General features: G+C 33.8%; 1 protein-coding gene across 2 annotated transcripts; it reads right to left on the bottom strand.

Annotated features, from left to right (window-relative positions):
- Positions 1–5,471: 5,471 nt before the first annotated feature.
- On the bottom strand, positions 5,472–11,324 carry LOC114167041 (acyl-coenzyme A oxidase 4, peroxisomal-like). Of its 2 annotated transcripts, none has more exons than XM_028051954.1 (13): positions 11,044–11,324; positions 10,239–10,343; positions 9,550–9,656; positions 9,349–9,426; positions 9,145–9,268; positions 8,956–9,029; positions 8,813–8,872; positions 8,553–8,662; positions 7,125–7,284; positions 6,655–6,731; positions 6,409–6,580; positions 6,189–6,281; positions 5,472–5,783 (listed from the first exon to the last, which is right to left on the bottom strand). In XM_028051954.1, the coding sequence occupies exons 1-13, from the start codon at positions 11,069–11,071 to the stop codon at positions 5,658–5,660; spliced, it is 1,314 nt and encodes a 437-aa protein (XP_027907755.1). In that variant the 5' UTR covers positions 11,072–11,324; the 3' UTR covers positions 5,472–5,657. The 2 variants fall into 2 exon arrangements, with proteins under 2 accessions (XP_027907755.1, XP_027907756.1); XM_028051955.1 differs by having other exon boundaries at positions 9,550–9,620; positions 11,044–11,320.
- Between the last annotated feature and the right edge of the window lie 8,240 nt (positions 11,325–19,564).

Raw genomic sequence — 19,564 nt, 5'->3', positions numbered from 1 at the left:
TTTTCAAATTAATGATTGTAAAGTCTCAATTAATTTTTTACCGTTTTCACTATTAACCAAAGTACAATCTCAAATACAAAGTGAGAACTTTTAAAATTATTCATAATAAATTCAACCAAAGTACATTCTATTGAAGTTATTACCTTTAAACAAAGAAAAGTCTCAATTATTGATAAAAACTCATTTAATCACATGAAAGCTTCAAATGATATTAAATATTAAATAAAATATCTAAAGATATATTTGCTCTAAATTATCTTTTATCATAAAAAATTATCATTTATCAAAGTCCATCTTCCTAGCTTAGCCAAAATTTCTCACCTTTTCATGTTTTTCTTGCCTTCTTCATGCAATGCTTGACATAACTTCTTTTTTTATTATCATTTGCTATTTTTGAATTTATCTTTAAGGTTCCATGAAGCTTTAATCAATTTATTTTCACACTTGCATGAGTTCAACTTAGTTACAGTCGCACTAACACACTTCAAAATATCCAAAGAACATTTATGCAACAAAAAGTTGATTTTTAACATGTTTTTGCATCTCATGCCTAATAAATCCAATTATACTCAATCCTAACTAAAACAATCTTTTAAAGCAAAAAAAAATCAATTAAGAATCCAAGATTAAAGGCTAAATAATGGCATAAATATGCACTCATCTCTTAACAATTAAGTTTTCTAACCAATATAACTTTGTGAGGAGTAGGATAGGTAAACCCATATGTAAAACTACTTCTAGAAGAATGCCTTTGTCAGAACATGTTGAATTTCTCAATATTGTTAGATCCTACAACGAGAGTTATAAAAGCAATAATTGACACAAAACAAATTAAATGGTTAGCAAGGCTCTGATACCAAATGATGTAGGATTTTCTTGTTCCTTTTAGAAGATTAATGAATATGGTGATGATTGATTAAGAAAACCAAGAAAATCCCCACTGGACATTTAGATAGCAAGCTATCTAGATGTGAAGGTTCCTTTCCAAGGTTTTAAAGAGGAGAAGAATGGATTGATGGAAATTAAGAAAGTAAAAAAAAGGAAAAAACATACAATAGAGAAAAGAGAAATCGAGAAGAGTAATGAAAACTTAAAATGAAAAGCAAGGAAAGGGGAGGGATGGAGGATTCATGCCACTACAAGGCTAGACTAGAAGAAGCCATGGCAACCTTGAAGATGGGTGGTGTATGCCGCCACTTGCCAAGGCAAGATAAGGCTTGAAAGAACTCCACCCCCTAAGGAGGAATGCTCTCACAAAAAGGTTGACACACAAAGGTGTTTAATTTCTCCAAAATATTCAACCCTTGTACAAGTGTTAAAGGTCCCCTTAAATAGAAGTGTCTAGGGGCCTCTTAGCAAAAACAAATAAGCTAAAAAGGATTACAATGCAAATAACAAAATCTAGAGTGTAGAAAGTAGGTTAACAAAGGAGCACATGGACACATTTTAGAAGCCTTCTTGGCCAAGGCAAGGTGGATGCTCCTTCTAGATGTTTCTAGACTTCTTGGTGGTGAAGGCATGTGGTCATCCATTCTATATGTTTCTAGAAAGCTTTGCTCCTTCTATTTCCTCCACATGTGCTCTCCAAAAGCCATCTAAAGGCGTCACTTGTCCTTCCTTGTCTCGCCTCTTAATGAACCTACAAAACAAGTTAAATTTGAATTAGCATGTTGGCTTTAGGTTAAGCTAATCCTTTGAGTCAACAAGTCAACCCAAAGTGAAGGTCAATAAGTCAACTTAAAAATAGTCAATCAAGCCAACTTAATGGAATTTTAAACTAAAGAAAATAAAAGCAAAGGAAAGGATCAAGGAACTCCCTTTCTTCTAAGCATGTGCCATGGGCCATCATCCTTGGTAGGGATTAATCCTTTATCACAAAACAAAGTAAATGGTTAGCACAATTAATATAGACAAAGATTTAAAATGGACCTCACCACTCACAAAATGTTTACACTCAAATCACTTGCATTTCACTTAAAAGTGCACTCGTGTATCACTCTTATAGTATCTTTTTAAAAAGTACTCTCTTGCCTTTTTCCACTCAAATTCCCTTTGGCACTTGACATAGAACTCTAGTAACTTAAGCAAAGAGTGAACAATCAATGTGAAAAACGTTATGAGATCTAAATCTTGACTCAAGAGGACAAAGGTAAAACAAAACTCTAGACAAAACATCAAGGAATTTTAAAAGACACAAAACAATAAAGTTAGAAACAAATAGGACTACCAGAAGGAATTAATTGACCTAACGTTGGTGACTTGTTGCTCGTTGCGTAAAAACACTGCTCGACAAAACCCAGAATTTGCAAAGTAGTTGTCCTTCAAACCCTCAAACCCATGTAAATAAATGTAATTGCACTTGTAAATAATTAATTAGAACTATAATTAACAGAAAAAACAAAAACAAATAATTTCCACAAATGAAATACAGAAATACTCAATTTAAAACAAAAAACACAAAGAACACAAACACTCAAGAATTTTAGGTTTTTTTTTAATATGAACAGAAAAGAGGTATAAGAAGAAATTTAAACCATAACCTTACTCTAGATACCAGATGATACAATCCTATCTAGGAAAGAGTATGATTGTTTCTGAATTTGATTCCTCTCGTAACATAAACAAAGAATATCAAAGAAGAACACATAATGATGAATCAATGAAGATTCACCACAAAGATCTCAATCTTTGATAAGAACCAATGTTCTATGACAACAACTAAAAGAATCCTCTCTCAATCAATTCAAAATTCATATAATAAGTATCAAAAGTATTTACATTTTTTGTGCAAGTATATACAAACCACATGTGTTTAAGAAACCCTAAAAATCCAAAAGAAAGCCTAGAGACATTGAGTCGCAAAAATAACTCGAAAATACAATCTATAGACACGAAAGAGGGAGCAAGAGTGATTGCCTAGCGACACAATTCAAAAACAAAACCCTGGCCTAGCAAACCAAGTCGCTAAATAAGCCTACAAAAATAAAAGAAAAATTACAAATGTCTTTCAAGTACCAAATTGTTGTTCAAGTGTGCTTCAAATCATTATCTTCATTTTTTGGATTCCAAGCTTCATGGAGCATCATGAATTTCAAGGAGATTTGTTCTTCCAAGCTTTTGGTCCTTGACCTTATCATAATTCCTTTGACTTGTAATGGCTCCTCCTCAGTTTTTTCTTGTAATAGATCAAAAGATAGTCTTCTATCACATATCTTACAAATACTTGGATTTGTTTGAAAGTTTACCTTATGTCGACATAATAATATGTAAGGCACCTAAATACCTTCACCTTGTGTTTGGATGAAGCATTTCAACAATGCTGAGAAATTGAAATGTATTGTATTTGAATTTCTTGCAATTAAATTCCCTTCATTTTCTAAATAACTTGTTTAGATAAAGAAATTAAAATACCTTACATTTCAATTTTTTGTTTGGATAAAATAATTGAATTTCTTGTGAAATAAAATTTCATTTAAAAAAAATATTTTAGGCTTAATTATGTTTTGAGTTCATGTTTGGAAACCGGCTTGACGACCTAGATGGGTCGAACCGACCCATTGACTCAGCCAGACCAGGAAACCCAAACGGGCTAGGTTGGGTTGGCTCGACGATCCAAACAAGTCTGATCAGCTTGATAGCCCATACGGGCCGGTCATGCCCATCAAGTTTGTTGACCCAGCCCGACCCAACCCGTCTAGGTCGTTGGCCCGGCTTGGACCCACTAGATCGTGGGGGCCGCCAACCCATCTAGATTGTCGGACCTGTTTGTGTCATCAGGCACACCCAACAAATCTGTGTCATTAGGTTGGCTCAACCTAGCAAGGTTAATGTCGGTCAATATCACCTAGGTTGTCGGACCGGTCGAGCCCGTCTAGGTTGTCGGGTCGATCAGGTTTGATTAGATCATCAGGTCGATTAGGCTTGTCGGGTCAACGGGTCAGTCGAGTCGTTGGCCTTCCCAACACATCTGGGTCGTCAGGTCTGCCCGACATCTCTAGGTCGTCTGGCCTGCCAAACCAATGTGGATCGCCAGGCTTGCCCGTCTTGCTTGGGCCATCGAACTCATTGACCTATTTGAGTTGTCAAGTCGGTCTCCTTGGTCCGTTTGGGTTGTCAGGCCCGCTCGACGCTTCTAGGTCGTCGAGCCTGCTCTACCCGTTTGTGTTGTCAGGTCGGTCTAATCTGTTTGAAGTGTTTGGCCAGCTCAGCCTGTCATGGTTGTCGGGTTTGCCAGGTCCGTTTGAGGTTGAGTCCAAAGTGTGAGGTTGAGTGAGGAGAATTTCAAATTCCACATTTTTTTTAAGGTATTTTAATTCCTTCTAATTTAGCTAATTGAAATACTTTAAAAAAAATGCATGCATTTTAAATTCTTTTTAATTTCTCTGTCCAAACAAAACATTTCATTACAAAGAATTTCAAATTCTCCAAATAAATAAATCACCTTCTTGAATTGCTTCATCCAAACACACCATCAATGTTGAGAAGCTAGTTCATTTGTTAGACCACACCTTAGCCAAGTATTGAAATCAATGGTCGTATATGGAGAACGGTTCATTAAGAAACATGTACTGATCGCCTCACCCAATATTGTCTATCCAACTAGAATGAAACAATATACTCTTTTGTTCTACAAAATAAGGTTTTGTTCATCATCTTAACAACTCCATTAATCAACTTCTTGATTCTTGATTGTGTGCATAACCAAACATTGACCTATCCACTTGCTTATAAAGCACCTTTGATAATTTGATTAAAGGCAAAGATGTGCCACCTATATATATTATTAGCTTATGGTAGAAGTTATTATTCCCATTCCTCGAATATAGCCCATCAATTTCCAAGGATGGATGGCGTGTTAAAGATACCATCTTAACTGGGGAATCCGAAAATTACAAACTGTCGACGAAAGAATATTACAAACTCGACTACAACGGAATCCTAAATTGCTCACAAGTCACAATATTTTCCTTGTTTTCTCACCACTAAGTAAAATCCTTGCTGTGGTGGAGGTGTTCAAGCCCAATAATGGCACTCAAAATAGTGAATACTGATTAGCATGATTAATCTTAAGAGAAGAGGCAGAGAATGGGTTAGCTCAGTCAGAAAATGTAGCCAGAGAGTAAGATTCGCATAAATGACTGGGCCACATATAGGCCAATGGCAAGCCATGGAAGGCTGGCTGCGTTTGAGCAAGTCTTTTAGTGACAAGTTTACATGTGTTAAGGACAAACTTAAGCCTATCTCAAAGCCTTCCGCAAAAAAGCTATCAAATAAAGTTTTTAAATGAAGTTCTAGTTTTAGAGGCTTTCGTAAGGCAAGAAGTTTTCAAAATACTTCAATCCCCTTATATCAATAAACAGGTTAGATTCGTTTTAAGGCAAGAATTTCCAGCCCTAAATCAAACACCAAGACCAACACAGGTGACAATGCTAAAAGAGCAATTCAAAACATTTAGATCTGCCAACTAAAAATAGACGAAACTGAAAAATCTTATGATTCTTTGGTCATTATTAGTCATTTACCCAAGCGTCTTTATAAGTATTAAATGTTTCCCGTTTCTCAATTTCATACATTAACCAACACATTGTAGTCACAGCCACATTGCATACATTGAAGTTGCCTGGTGGAGTGTACTAAAGAAACAATGTATTACACTTCTACAATCGACTTCTTTGCGCAACTGGTTTAAAGCTGGCAACGCCAGTGACTTCTCTACCTGTAATCAAGGTGTTGATGTCATACGTGCCTTCGTAAGTATAGATGGGTTCTAAATCACAGAATGCCTGCAACACAACATATGAAAAATAAAATGTTTTGAAATTAATTAACCAAATTTAGGTCCAATTAATAGCTAAATTTAAACTGATGAATTAAAAGCAGTCAATCAGTTGCAAAGCATATAAATGCTGCCTCTCAGATGTCTATAAATTAAGATGTTCTTCATACTCAAATTTTAACTTTATAAATTATATAGAGCTTCTATGACAGCTGAATGAAGCAAAGATCATTAATGAAACAAAGATCATTAGAACATTACACTAGGGTTTAAAACCTCCTCACGCATCTATTAGGTAAGATTTATTCTGGCGATCTATATACTCATCAACATACAACTAAACTACCCAGTTTAAATCATTGGTCAAACTTGAGGCTCGACATAATAAATCTTGTATTAGAATCAATCATACCTTTGCCACAAGAAAATCTGCCAAAATTCCATTGCCACCTAGCAATTCTCGGCCCAGAGCAGCTGTTTCTCTTGCTCTCAAGGTGATCCATGACTGAAAGGTCATTACAAAACTCATTAGCATACATCTACCTTAAAAAATAGTTACAAGTAATATTACTTGATTTTGGTTTTAGGAAAGAAAGCAGGGGGTTGCGACTGGGACATAAGTTAGAAGCTACCTTTCCCAAGCTAGCATGACCCGGAGTCATTTTACCACTCTCATACAATTTGCACAGGCGCCAACCAACAAGAATCATAGCTTGAATATTTCCAAGCATTTGGACAAGTTTCTGTTGGCTGATTTGGAAAGCTGCTAATGGTGCTCCAAATTGTTTTCTCTCTGTTAGATACCTATTGACCAATCCAAATTAAGAAAATATTTGCCGTGAAAGAGTAAGTATGACTACATTGTAATTAAGCAATACCTATGACACATATCATAGATGCCCATCGATATACCAATAGGTTGCCAAGCAACCATTATACGTGAAACAGCAAGCACCTGGTTTTAGGAGAGTCAAAAACAAATAAGCAATGGTAATGATGTAAATCAAGCCCTGAACATGAAAGATGAAAAATACACAGAGGATATTGACTGACGTAAGGATTGTAATTCCATCTACGGTCTTAACCAAATTTTTCCGATCTTGGTATTGAACAAAACAACAAGGATAGAAGACATGCATAGGGGGAATTTAAAGTTTACTTGAACAAAACAAAAACAATCTGTCAAAATGAGAATCGAGGACACACCAACTAAAGATTGATATATCATAGCTACTGCTGCATCTAATAGAATTTTTATTGATAACAAGTAACTCAAAGCAATATATGTTTTTGTTAAATTCAAATTGATTTATTGGAAGAAAAGGAAAGAAACAACACACAGTCATACCTTGTTTGTGTCCTGAAAAGAGTTTACTCCTGCAATTCTGTCCTCGTCAGGGACAAAAACTTTTCTCATAACGATGTCACCATTCTGTACAATCCTAAGTCCAATTTTATTCTCTATTTTTGTTACTGTTAAACCAGGTGCGTCCTTTTTAATGATAAATCTGAAATAGAAAGTGCAGGGTCTATATGTAAATAGAATATTAATTTCAAGACACAATAGGTTCACAGAAAACAGAAGCTAGGAGCTATGAAGCCCAGACACGGACACGAATGCGGACACGACACGGACACAAGGAAACGTCTAAATTGAAAAAGTGTAGGACACAGACACAAGGAAACGTCTAAATTGAAAAAGTGTAGGACACGGACACGGCAATATATATATATATATATATATATATATATATATAATTACAGTTGATAGTCTAAAAAATTAAAGATTAATATTTATAATTAAAACAATCTACCAATTATATTTCATGATCTAATGGAAATCAAGATAAATAATTATAAAAGAAACAAAGTCTAGCAAAAGAAAAACAAAAAAACGTATGTAAATTATGATGTTTGGCTCTCATATTTGTTTATCTTTATTGAAAAATGCTTCTTCTAATTCTGGTTCATCAAGAGATAGACTAGCAATCTGAAAAACTCCGCTATTTTCCAATGAAAAGTCATCTCTTCCAATATCCCACAATTTAGTTTCTTCTTCTTTGTACTTTGATTATATATAATTGGTTAAGATTTTTAATTTAGATTAGTTGTGTATTTATTTTTATTTTTATTTTTTATATAAAATAATTTATTTATATTTATTTGAAATACGAGACACATATATTGTTTATGTTTTCTTTCTAGCTTCTTCTCTTCGTGGCTTTCCCCTTCTCTGATAACCTTATTTTCTGCAAAGGTAACTGTAATAGTAAGATCAATGTGTGTGTGTGTGTGAGAGAGAGAGCGAGAGAGAGAGAGCGAGATAGAGAGCGAGAGAGAGAGAGCGAGATAGAGAGCGAGAGAGAGAGAGAGAAAGAGAGAGTGTATTAGCATGTTATTGTTGTTAGTTCCTAGTAATACAAAATTCCATCCAACTAAGACATTCTTTACTGTCCGCCGTATCCCCAAAAATAGAAAGAATTCCTTCTTCATAGATCCTTTCCGTGAATTGTGTGATTTCAATAGGCCATGGTATGCAGGCATCATATCAGGCTAATGTTTTACCATATCAAAATATGTCAGTTACTTTATTCATTTCCCTCCCTATTGGGAAGCAGGGCAATGGTACATGGCAATCCACAAAATTTTAATACATAACTGAATCTCTTTGAAATTTAGATGAAGTGGTATATTAAAACTAAGTTAACATATTTCATTTTCATATATGAGCATGCAGAGACTAAATAATGAAGGTAAGGACTCATTTCATTCATACCCATTTATTTGATTCGTGGCTGCATTCCTAGCAAAGACAACCAATACATCAGCAAATGTACTGTTTCCTATCCACCGCTTTTGGCCCTCAAGGATCCATCCACCCTCCACCTGTTCATTTAAAAGCAAAGCAACTACATAGTATCAATACTATTGAAATTTGGAACAATTAAACACATAAATTAAGAATGATTAACAAGACACATAAGGCAAAAAGAATAAAAAGCAAATACTAATTAAGGTCTGCATACAGTAACGCACCTTTGTGGCAGTGGTCTTCAAAGCACTGGCATCACTTCCATAGTCAGGTTCAGTCAAAGCCTATTGTTAAGAAAATAACCCATTTCAGAAGTAGCTTTTCCGCAGAAACATAAAATAATATATTGCCAGGAAAACTAACTAACCCAGCATGCTACAGTATGAAACTGTGCCAAAGAAGGCAGATACTTTTGCTTCTGAGCTTCTGATCCACACAATGCTAAACTTGACAGTCAAAGTTAAAAATATCAGGAACTATTGACATCGTATCACCAATACAAATGAAACAACTAACATATAGGGAAGTATTTACATTAAATGAACAAGGTTATTACCAATAGTAAGCATAGCCAAGGATGAATGGACCAAAATAAAAGTTGAACAGCTGGCATCAACTCTTGCAACTTCTGCCGTAGCTATTGCATTTCCGGTGATAGAAAGACCAGGACAACCATAATCCTGAGAATCAGAGCTAGCTAAGAACTTCATTGATCATGTGGAATATATAAACAACAGAGGAAAATATCAGTAAGGAGAACCTTGATCGTGCCACCAGCAATGCGCAAGGCACCAAGCTTTGGAATAACATGAAATGGGAACTTGGCCTTCTCCCAGTACTGAGAAGAAGAAAAGTTGAAAGATGATGGATTGGAAGAAAAAAAAGAAGGTAACATTATGGAAGAATAACTTCCTGTCATATTTGTTTCAATTCAAGTAATAACAGCATCACAAATACATGCCTCAGTCATTATTGGAGCAATTTCTTTTTCCATACACTCTCTTACTTTCCTCCTAATGGCATGCTCCTCCGCTGTCAACAAGTCATCCAATTGAAAATAATCTGAAGCTGTTTCTCAGACATCAGATAAAATAGGAAGTGAATTCCTTAAGAATAAATTGTTTAAATCAAAATATTAAAAACAGTAAAAATGTCAGCATACCAAGTTATGCGCATCAATGTAAAGGGAATTAAGGAAGAAGAAAATCATATTTTAAGGGTGTCTTTGGCTCAGCTTTGTTAGATAAATTTACTTCCTAAATGAAAAGTACTAAACACATAAATGTAACGAAAAAATTATTGGAAAACACATGTAATTTTTTGTGATTGAGCACACTCACATGTGTGGATGAATGTGTGTGCGTCAGAGAGGGCTAGAGAATAGTTCATACAATGTCACAAATGGTTAAAAATATACATTAAATTGATAATTAAAGGTAACAATTTAACAGAGCACAAAGTTAGAACATAGAAGCGCTACAAGCCTTTGTGGGAGGGGGATTTACACCTGAACTATATCTGGATTATTAATGTGTATATCTTTTATCAACACAAAAAGCCCCGTAAACTTAATGCACACACCTAGCTAAGCTCAAGCAAAGACAACATTGTTACTCTAGTTCCACCAATATAATCACAGAAATTTCTTACCAGAAGGTGGAAACGTTGATGCTGGTGTTGCTTGTGGAAATGCTGCAGAAACATCTAGTGGTGGTAAATAAAAATACGAGGGCATTGCATTTTTGACAGACCCGTCTGCACAAACCAAAGCATTCATTAAAAAGAACAGCACAACATCTTAATAAAATTATTACATACAGTAATAAATGCCAGAAAAATTCAAAACATCCATTGTGGATTAGAAGACGGGAATAAATAAATTACTGGAGCAAATGATAACTAAATAATATGTTTGGCTGATTCTTTCAGGTTGAGATACAACAGTAACGGTGCACCAAAAGGTCAGACATTGTAATAAGGACTGATCCTTGAACAAACCCGGTTCTGATAAAATGTTAACACTATTAATAGTAGTGATCGTAGCGTTAGATAAATAAGAATTAACAACGTGTCAGTCAACCAAACTAAGCACGTTGGGTTAATCCAATATATCAACATCTTCTACACAATACTGTTTACTTTTAGAAAAACACCTATATTTACATTAGAGCAAAGCTAACCACCTCTGACAGAAAAATAAAATAAAATCAAGTGCAGAAGAACATAATGCTTTACTGAATCAAAATGACACTTCAATTTCTCACACATATTTCAAACAGCAAACAAAGAATATTAAAGAATTGATGTGAAAAATAAAGGAAAAGATATTTAGCAAATCCTGTTCGAATCAAAGAGCGCTTGAACATGCTCAGAAAGTCTCGGTCATGTTGAAACCGATCGCTATGATTGAATGATGCAAACTGTGACACTAAATAAAACTGAAAAAATCACTGACCTGGATTCGTAGAAGAGGGAATCGTCATGGTCGGAGAGAGATCGAAGAAATGGAAAGTGAAAATTAGGGGTTCAGGTCAGGTGGCACAATATTATAGGAAATCGGAAGAAGAGCGAGTAAATGGAACTTCGGGGCTATGAAGTAACAAATAATACGCAATCCAAGGCAATGATTGTTGTCCGCGTCAGCACAACGTTACGTGTTGGTGTTGATGACTACTACTTTCATCCCTCCATGTATGCGGTGTTCTCTTGTTTGACAAAATCCGAAAACTTCATTATATCAACCTTACCAGAAAAACCCGTGACTATTTTGTTCATATTATATGAAACAGTATATGATGAAATTTTTCATTTACCTTATATACAAAATTTTTTATTTTATTTTAATAATATTTTAAAGTTATGATGCCAAATTTGCAATAAAATACACTAATATAAAAATATATTAAAAAAATCGAAGCATGATGAAAAAAAATTAACAGGTAATGAGAACTGAAGTGACTCTTACTTTTGTCTATATTTCATAATCAATTTTTTTATAACAATAATTGATGATAATTCGATTTGTCTCGGTTTTTATTTTATTTTTTTAAATTTTAAGTTAACGTAAACATATTAAAGATTAATTTTAAAATATTAAAATTCAAATATTGATTTAAAATATTACTAATGAATTAAAATTTTGAAACTTATTATTAATTTAAATCATACTTAAATTTGGTGAATATTAATAATTAATAAAAGTAATTTAAATTTGTGCGAATATAAATTATTTATAGTACAGTATATATTAATTTAAAATTTATTAATTTGAAAATTATAGTTATTAATAACAATTTTAACGGTATATAAACTATTAAACTATTAATTTATTATATAAAATAACTGAGAGAAAGAGAACAGAGAATAAAGACTGATTTTCTGTGTGTCCTTTATTAGAATTTAGAAGTTTATATTTACAGATATAAAAGACAATCCAAGGGATACAACTCAATGGTTACAATGCTAATGATAACATAATAGCAATCAATCATAGGTAACTGCTAACAACTCAATGGACATCCATAAATTTCATAAGACTTTCTCTTGAGTGTCCATTGATCAAAGAACGTGTCTCGTTAAAACCTTCCTTTGGTATAAAAACCTAGTCAAAGAAAAGAGTATATCATTCTTCATTCTTTGATATAATATTATTCATCACATCTTTTATCTCTCCCCTTCATGTAAACTTACATCTTTAAGATGACGAGTCCAATCTTGTGAACCAATTGCTCTCCTTGACAAAGACTTTGTAAATAAATCTTTAATATATCCTTCTTTCAATTGAGCAATGCATGCATTGTTGTTTTTATATATGGTTGTTGATTCCATTTTTCCTCATGTAATGCTAAAAGTTGCATGATTTGACGATGTTGCTATTATAATTTGTTTCACTAACCGCCATGAAATCATTGTGCCACCACATGTGAAGAAATATTTTGTTTGTGATCAATCATTGTGAAGATTAGATAAATAACCTGCATCTACATAACTCATTTGATTTCGAATCGGTTGGATAAAAATAAAACTATATTCAAAGTACCCTTGAGGTAACGAAATATCTTAAGAACTTAATAAGTTTCTATTAGACTTCTTTGTAGAAGTGTAGTAGCTCTTCTAGAGCCTTTAAAATATTATTTGCAATATAAAAATAATGTTAATATTGACTTCTCGAATAATCAAATAAGAGAAAAATAAATTAATAATCTTAAGAGTTTAATTCTTACACTATCAAAAAATACAATATATTTAGTCTATCTAATATTACTACATATCAAAATGATCATATATATATATATATATATAATCAGCTTTACATTTAATAATAAATATTCATTATACATTTTCATAATAGTATATAATATTTAATTATATTTATTCTATTAATATAGATAAAAAGATATATATTATTGTACATGGACGCTGCAATTTTTAAAAATTTAGAAAATATAAGTTATTATAAATATTATGAAAATAAATATTTCAAAATATATTTTATTTTTTCAAACATAAACAAATGATTATATAATTGTAAGGCCCAGTTTTATTTCTGCCCTAATGTTTAAGGGTTGGCCCATAGGGTGCTAAGGCCCTAAAGCTACTAGGTTTTCCTATTCTGATTCATTCTTGCAAAATAGAACCCTAAGCGTTGTCCCTTTCCTTTCAGAACGCTCTGCTAGGGCTCGACTCCAATCTTGGCCAAAGATTTCTCGAGCTCAGCTTTGTTTTTCGCTCCATGTAAGTGTTTCTCAAGCTTGTACCTGTACTCCCTTAAGCTTATTTTCGTGTTCTCCTTCTAGGGTTCCATAATAACTTTGTTCTTTCTCTGCCCCGCTGTTCTTCTAGTTTCTGAGACCGCTTCTAGAACCGTTGCACTCCACAGTTGGTGTCGAGGTCCCGTATAAGCCCTTTCTTGGTAAGGGAAGCTAGGGCCCATTTGTCTAGGTCGTTTTTTTGCTTGTCCTATTGTTATTGTATGGTTATGTGGATTATATGCTACTATGATGTGATAAGAATGTTGTTTGGCTTTTGGGTTTGGGGTATGTGTATCTGTTGTGTGAATAAACAGTGGCGGGCACTAGTTTTCTCGCCCAAGCGAGCATGCCTCGCCTAGGCGAGACTAACAGGGGGCTCGCCCAAAAACTTTTGCACGAATAGTCGCCCAAGCGACTTGGCTTCATTTTGAGCGAGGTGCAATCTCGCTTAGGCGAGAAGGGTCTCGCCTGAGCGAGACGTCGCAGAACCCATTGTTCTCTTGTCGCGCCCTCGCCTAGGCGAGATGGGATTCGCCTGAGTGAGAGGGTCCCTCTCGCCTGAGCGAGCCCTGCTAGCTTGAGCGAGGTTGTGGGCAGGTTTGACGTTGTTGTTGAATGGTTCACTGATGTGTGGCTTGCTTGTCTGATCTAAATGCTTTACTAGAAGGGTTGCGTGATGATGCCATGATTAATATATGAGTTTGAGATGGAATTGATATGTTATTTTATCGAGTATGAATTGGAAAGCATGAGTTGTATGATTTGTTATTTATACATGATATTAATGTTATGAGAAATTCTTGATTAGTGGGTGGAACATGTATAAAGTATGGGTAGGGCATAATTCCATGACTCTTGTAGTGAGAGGTCTTGGTGGCGCCTCATCTATTGGACGTAATCCCATGGACCCTCTTAAGGGGAGTTCCTGGTGGTGCCTCAACAAAAGGACATATTCCACGGGGGGTCGTGGTGGTGCCTCAAAGCCAGGACGTAATTCCACGAAGGCCACGTGGTGGTGCCTCTTGTAAGGGTGTAATTTTGCGAAGGCCTCGTGGTGACGCCTCACTGCTAGGACGTAATTCCAGTGTCTCGTGGTGGTGCCTCATTGAACGTATCCAGATAGTCAAGTCTTGGTGTCTTATATGGTATGATGCCTCTTATGTGGATGTATGCCATTTATTCTTGAATATGAGACTGTATGTTGAGTGTATGATATGAGAACTTTTTCACTAGCTTACCCTTTGCTTGTTTATCTAATTTTGTGTGGTTTCTTCCTTTGCGATGATCATCAACCTTGTTGATGTGAGTAGATGTGAGAACCTCTGGCAGTGGTAATAATAATAGAGATGTTGTAGTTTGATGAGATCTTGGACGACTATCAGGCTCACTATGGGGGCCTCAGCTTTTGGAGCCTATTAGTAGTAGTAGTAGTTTCTCTCGCTCTTGGCGAGTTTTTATATCTCGTTTAGGCATGTAGAGCCTTTTCCTTTTGTTTTGAATATGTTGGAGTACTGTGTACGTCATATTCCAAAATTCTGTACTCTCTGGATATTTTATATGTGGTGTTTTATTTAAATTGATTTTATCCGTTTATTTGGGACGTTACAATAATGATCATAGTTGATTACATAATTCAATGAAGACAACAGACATGTAATGTAAATAAATTTTGGCTAACTAATCAGGCTAATCCAGCACATTGAAATAGGAGAATGGAGAGAAAGGGACAAACAAAAGTTATGTCAATGAACAAGGAAGAGAGTATTGGAATAAGAAAAATACAACCAAATGTGGCTAATGGGGAATACATGTTCTTTATTAGAAGTTGTAACCCATAGCCCTTTCCTCCAATGGCTTTCTTCTTCTGCCATGCAACACTCAATGCCAATGCCAATGCCAATGCAATAAAAGAGAAACAAAGACTTAACAACATGAATATGGCGAGAGATTTTAGGAATTTTAAGAAATTAAAATATAACATTTCAATTACTTATAAATTGAATTCTTTTTATTTTTTAAATAGTTTATTAGAATAAAGTTTAGAAAATAATAATAATAATAATAATAATAATAATAATAATAATAATAAATGTTCATTATACACTCATTTCACATATACATCTCATAATATAAAAGAAAATTTGATTCTTCTTACTTATATATAACCAACATCAAACATGCATATTTTATATAGTAATAATACCATAGAGAATTCACCTTAAATTAATTAAATTATAATAAAAATAATTTAATATATAAAAATATATTTTATACTATCATATAGAAACTTTTTCTCCCATTTTATACAAAAAACACATTCTTAATACTTCCATCACGAATGAGGTGATTAATGTTTCTATCTTCCATTTCATTTAGTTTAGCAAAAAAAAAAATAATAATAATAATATCAAGATGAGTGACATCTATATGGTCAAAAACAAAATCATCATCTTTATAAACACAAAGTGTGTTTATATGTTCTTCTCCATGTTTTTAGGATGCTTTGATGTAAGAGAAGTATGACCCAAATGACATTTACCACTGTGGAGATAAATTATATTGTCATATTATTTGTCATTGTTTTCATCTTTTTCTTTTCCCTTTTCATACTATTGTTTCACTTTTGATGACAAAATGTCTCTTTGAAATTCCCTTTATGACCACCATGAAAATATAAATTAGATGTTGCTATATTCACTTATGGGAATAAAGCGTAACCAATTTAGTCTCATGAATGTTGTTGCATTCACTTATGGGAATGAAGCATAATCAATTTGGTCTCATGATTTTTCATTAACACTTATTGTTTTGTTTGGCCATAAGAAGACATTCAGATGCTTTATTTCCACCTTCTTTCTTTTTTTTTTTCCTTTTTTATAGAGTATCATTAAGACCCATTGCATCTAGATGTATTTCAACCTCTAATACTCAAGAAGATGAGTAATTTTTGCCTTGTAATATCAAAATTCACAAATTCAAATTTTGTAAGGTTTTTGACTTGTTTAAAACCGACTCATAAAATATTGATAGTAATCAAATTTTATTTATGAAACTATAGAATTAATATAAACAATAATAATATAATATAAGACAAATATGAAAATTGATAAAGTCAAATAATTTTTTTATCACAAAAAAGAAGAATAAAAAAAAAGATTGACAATAAGGAAATGATTAGAAATAGTCTGAATTGAGGTACGCAGAACATTGTCCTTAAAGAGAAAATGTTTCTACTAACTTAGTTGTATAGCCTTCGTGCTAATAACGTGTTATAAAATAATTGAGAGAAAAAGAATAGAGAGTAGAGACTGATTTTCTGTGTGTCCTTTATCAATAGGAGAAGTCCCTATTTGTAGATACAAAAGGCAACCCAAGGGATACAACCAATGGTTACAATACTAATGATAACATCAATAGCAATCAATCATAGATAACTGCTAACAACTCAATGGACATCCATAAATTTCATAACATTTATTTATTATTAACATAAACAAATGTGTTAATTTGTTCTCATTATTTTTTTTTTTAAATGAATACATGTTATTATCCTCAAAATTGATATTTAAATCGTAAAATCATAAGATTCTACCTTGCATAGTACTCATGAGTCGAGTCAGATTTTATGCACAATCGTAATATAATATAATTAGTAGGATCGTCGAACAAAATCATAAAATCATGTAAGTCGTTATTTTTTATTTCAAATTTTACTAACTTTATATATTCTTTAGTGAATAAATTCACCTAAAATTAAACTTAAACCTAACTAAAAGTTAATATAAATAAAAATTTACATTGTTTTATATATGGTTAGTCACACAACCACGTATCACCTAATTAAATTAAATATTATACAATTAAAATTCATTTTTCAATTAAAAATTAATACAACTAAAATTCAGCTACAACACACCAGAATATTTCCAATTAAAATTTAATACAATTATAATTTTTCAGTTTTGCAACTACAATTTTCTATAGGCCCAAAGCATAATAACATTTGTATTTATTAATTCTCGTATAAAGATACATATTGTTTTCTATTATTTCTTATATAAAGAAATTTATATTAATGTTATATATGAAAACTGATAATAGATCGCTTCTTTTGAACATTTTTGAACATTGATGAATAAAACCTCAAATTTACATTATACTCAGAAAATCAAAACAGAAATTTAGTTATCCATTAACATTGAAAAATGAAAATACATCATCCAAATGAAATAAGGAAGAAGAAAATTGAACCAAAAGAACTCTAAACATCCATTTGAAGAGAGAAAATGAAATGGTTCTTGCCTTAGGTGTAATGAGAAGTCAAATGTGTAAGAGAGCCTCTCTCTCAAAAAGGAACTTTGTCTTACGAAAAATGACAACTTAGGACATAGTCATATCAAACCCCCCTTCCTAAATCCTAAGTTATTCTTCAAAGAAATTACAAAATTGCCACTGCTCAAAGAAATTACAAAATTGCCACTAGGCTGAAATAAAATTTGGTCCAACATTAATGTTGACATGGAAACAAGGGCTGGTGTGGTGTAGATGATGTAGCACTGATGTGGCACTCTTCTCTTCACAAAATAAACGTCCAAGCCCAAAAATGTTTCACGACAAAACATGAAATTAATTAAGAACACAAATAGACAAAGTAAATCAAAATTAGTAAAAATTTGAATTACTGACCTAGTGAGGTCCAAAAGATAAAAATGGACTAAAGATAGATAATTAAGCATTAAAGATAAAACAAGATGGGTACAAAAAGGTAAGAAAAAAAGAGAAAATGATTACTAGCACTCAAGGACTAAAAAATAGACCATACTTTCTTTTGTACACTTAGTTTAATTAAGTATTGATAAAATGATTGATTTTATTTCCATATATATATATATATATATATATATATATATATATATATATTGTTCTGGTACAACCAATAAGTCCCACATCGCTTAGGAGTCTAGGTCAAGCACAATTTAAATACTCATTCCTCCCTCCACTTTCTGAGGCGGGTTTTAAGGACAAAACCGTGACGAAACTCCACAATCCAAAGCGGACAATACCTTGAGAATGTAGTGATTGTTCCTAACGATGCTGCCAAACGAACTTAGGTCAGGTCAAAATATTGGCGTCGTCTATAGGTACGACAACTCCCCTTGGCCACCTTAGACATTATGTAAGAAGCATAGGAGAAGGAGCCTCAAGGCCCCACTACGAAAGAACTAAAATCAGAAGGTTAAAACGAAGGGCAGATTAGAGGGAGCCAGGGAGAGAGGCCATCACAAGAAAACAAACGCCCAAATGATAGACCTCCCCTAGGGATAAACACCATATTCGGAGGATTTACAGGAGAAGACTACTCATCCTCTTTCAGGAAGAGGCATTTGAGAGTGGTCCACTCAGTCCATGCCATGAAGGGAAGATCTCGAAGAAAGATGTCACCCATCACGTTCATGGATTCTGATTTCCAAGGAACGAATCCAAACTAGGACGACCCCATGGTCATAACAGTAGAGCTCGAAAAACTTCACACTAAAGAAGGTCTTGGTGATCAATAGACATCCTCTACTATAAGACTTTCCTAAAGTTTTAGATACCGATAGAAGACCTAGCACCATATGACGAGCCTATATACGACTTTTCCACAGAAAGGGTTCCAACCAAGGGGTACGTTGACCTCCATACCACCTTCGATGAAGACAGGTAAACAAAAACCATACAAATTTGCTACCTCGTGGTACACAACTCACACCTCCTACAACATGTTTTTGGGGAGCCTATCCCTCAATTCCCTTGGGGTGATACTCTTTACCCTCCACCTTGCTATGAAATTTCGATCATCTTCAGGAGATATCTTTATAATGCACGATGAGAAGAAGGAAGCCAGAGAATGCTACATGGCTAGCCTTAACCTCATGTATACTCCCATGACGACCCACATCATGGAAAAAGAGTGAGAAGGAGGCATGACCTTAACCAAAGAAGACTTGGACCCAAGAGTTAACGACGAGGCAAGGATAGAGTCAATAGGGGAGACGAGGCAGTTCCCCCTTACCCAATGTGACCATTTCCTTCAAATAGGAACTTTTATTGGGGGTGAAAGGGAGAAGATGATAAGGGAGACACTTTTGAACAACGTCGACCTATTCATCTAAGCAATAGTAGACCTCCTAGGGGTTGACCCTAGAATAGCGACACAAGTTGTCAACCTTCAAAGAAGCAAAA

This window comes from Vigna unguiculata, chromosome 10 (assembly GCF_004118075.2).
Source record: "Vigna unguiculata cultivar IT97K-499-35 chromosome 10, ASM411807v1, whole genome shotgun sequence".
NCBI classification, from domain to species: Eukaryota; Viridiplantae; Streptophyta; class Magnoliopsida; order Fabales; family Fabaceae; genus Vigna; species Vigna unguiculata.
This window is presented reverse-complemented; position numbering and strand designations above follow the sequence as displayed.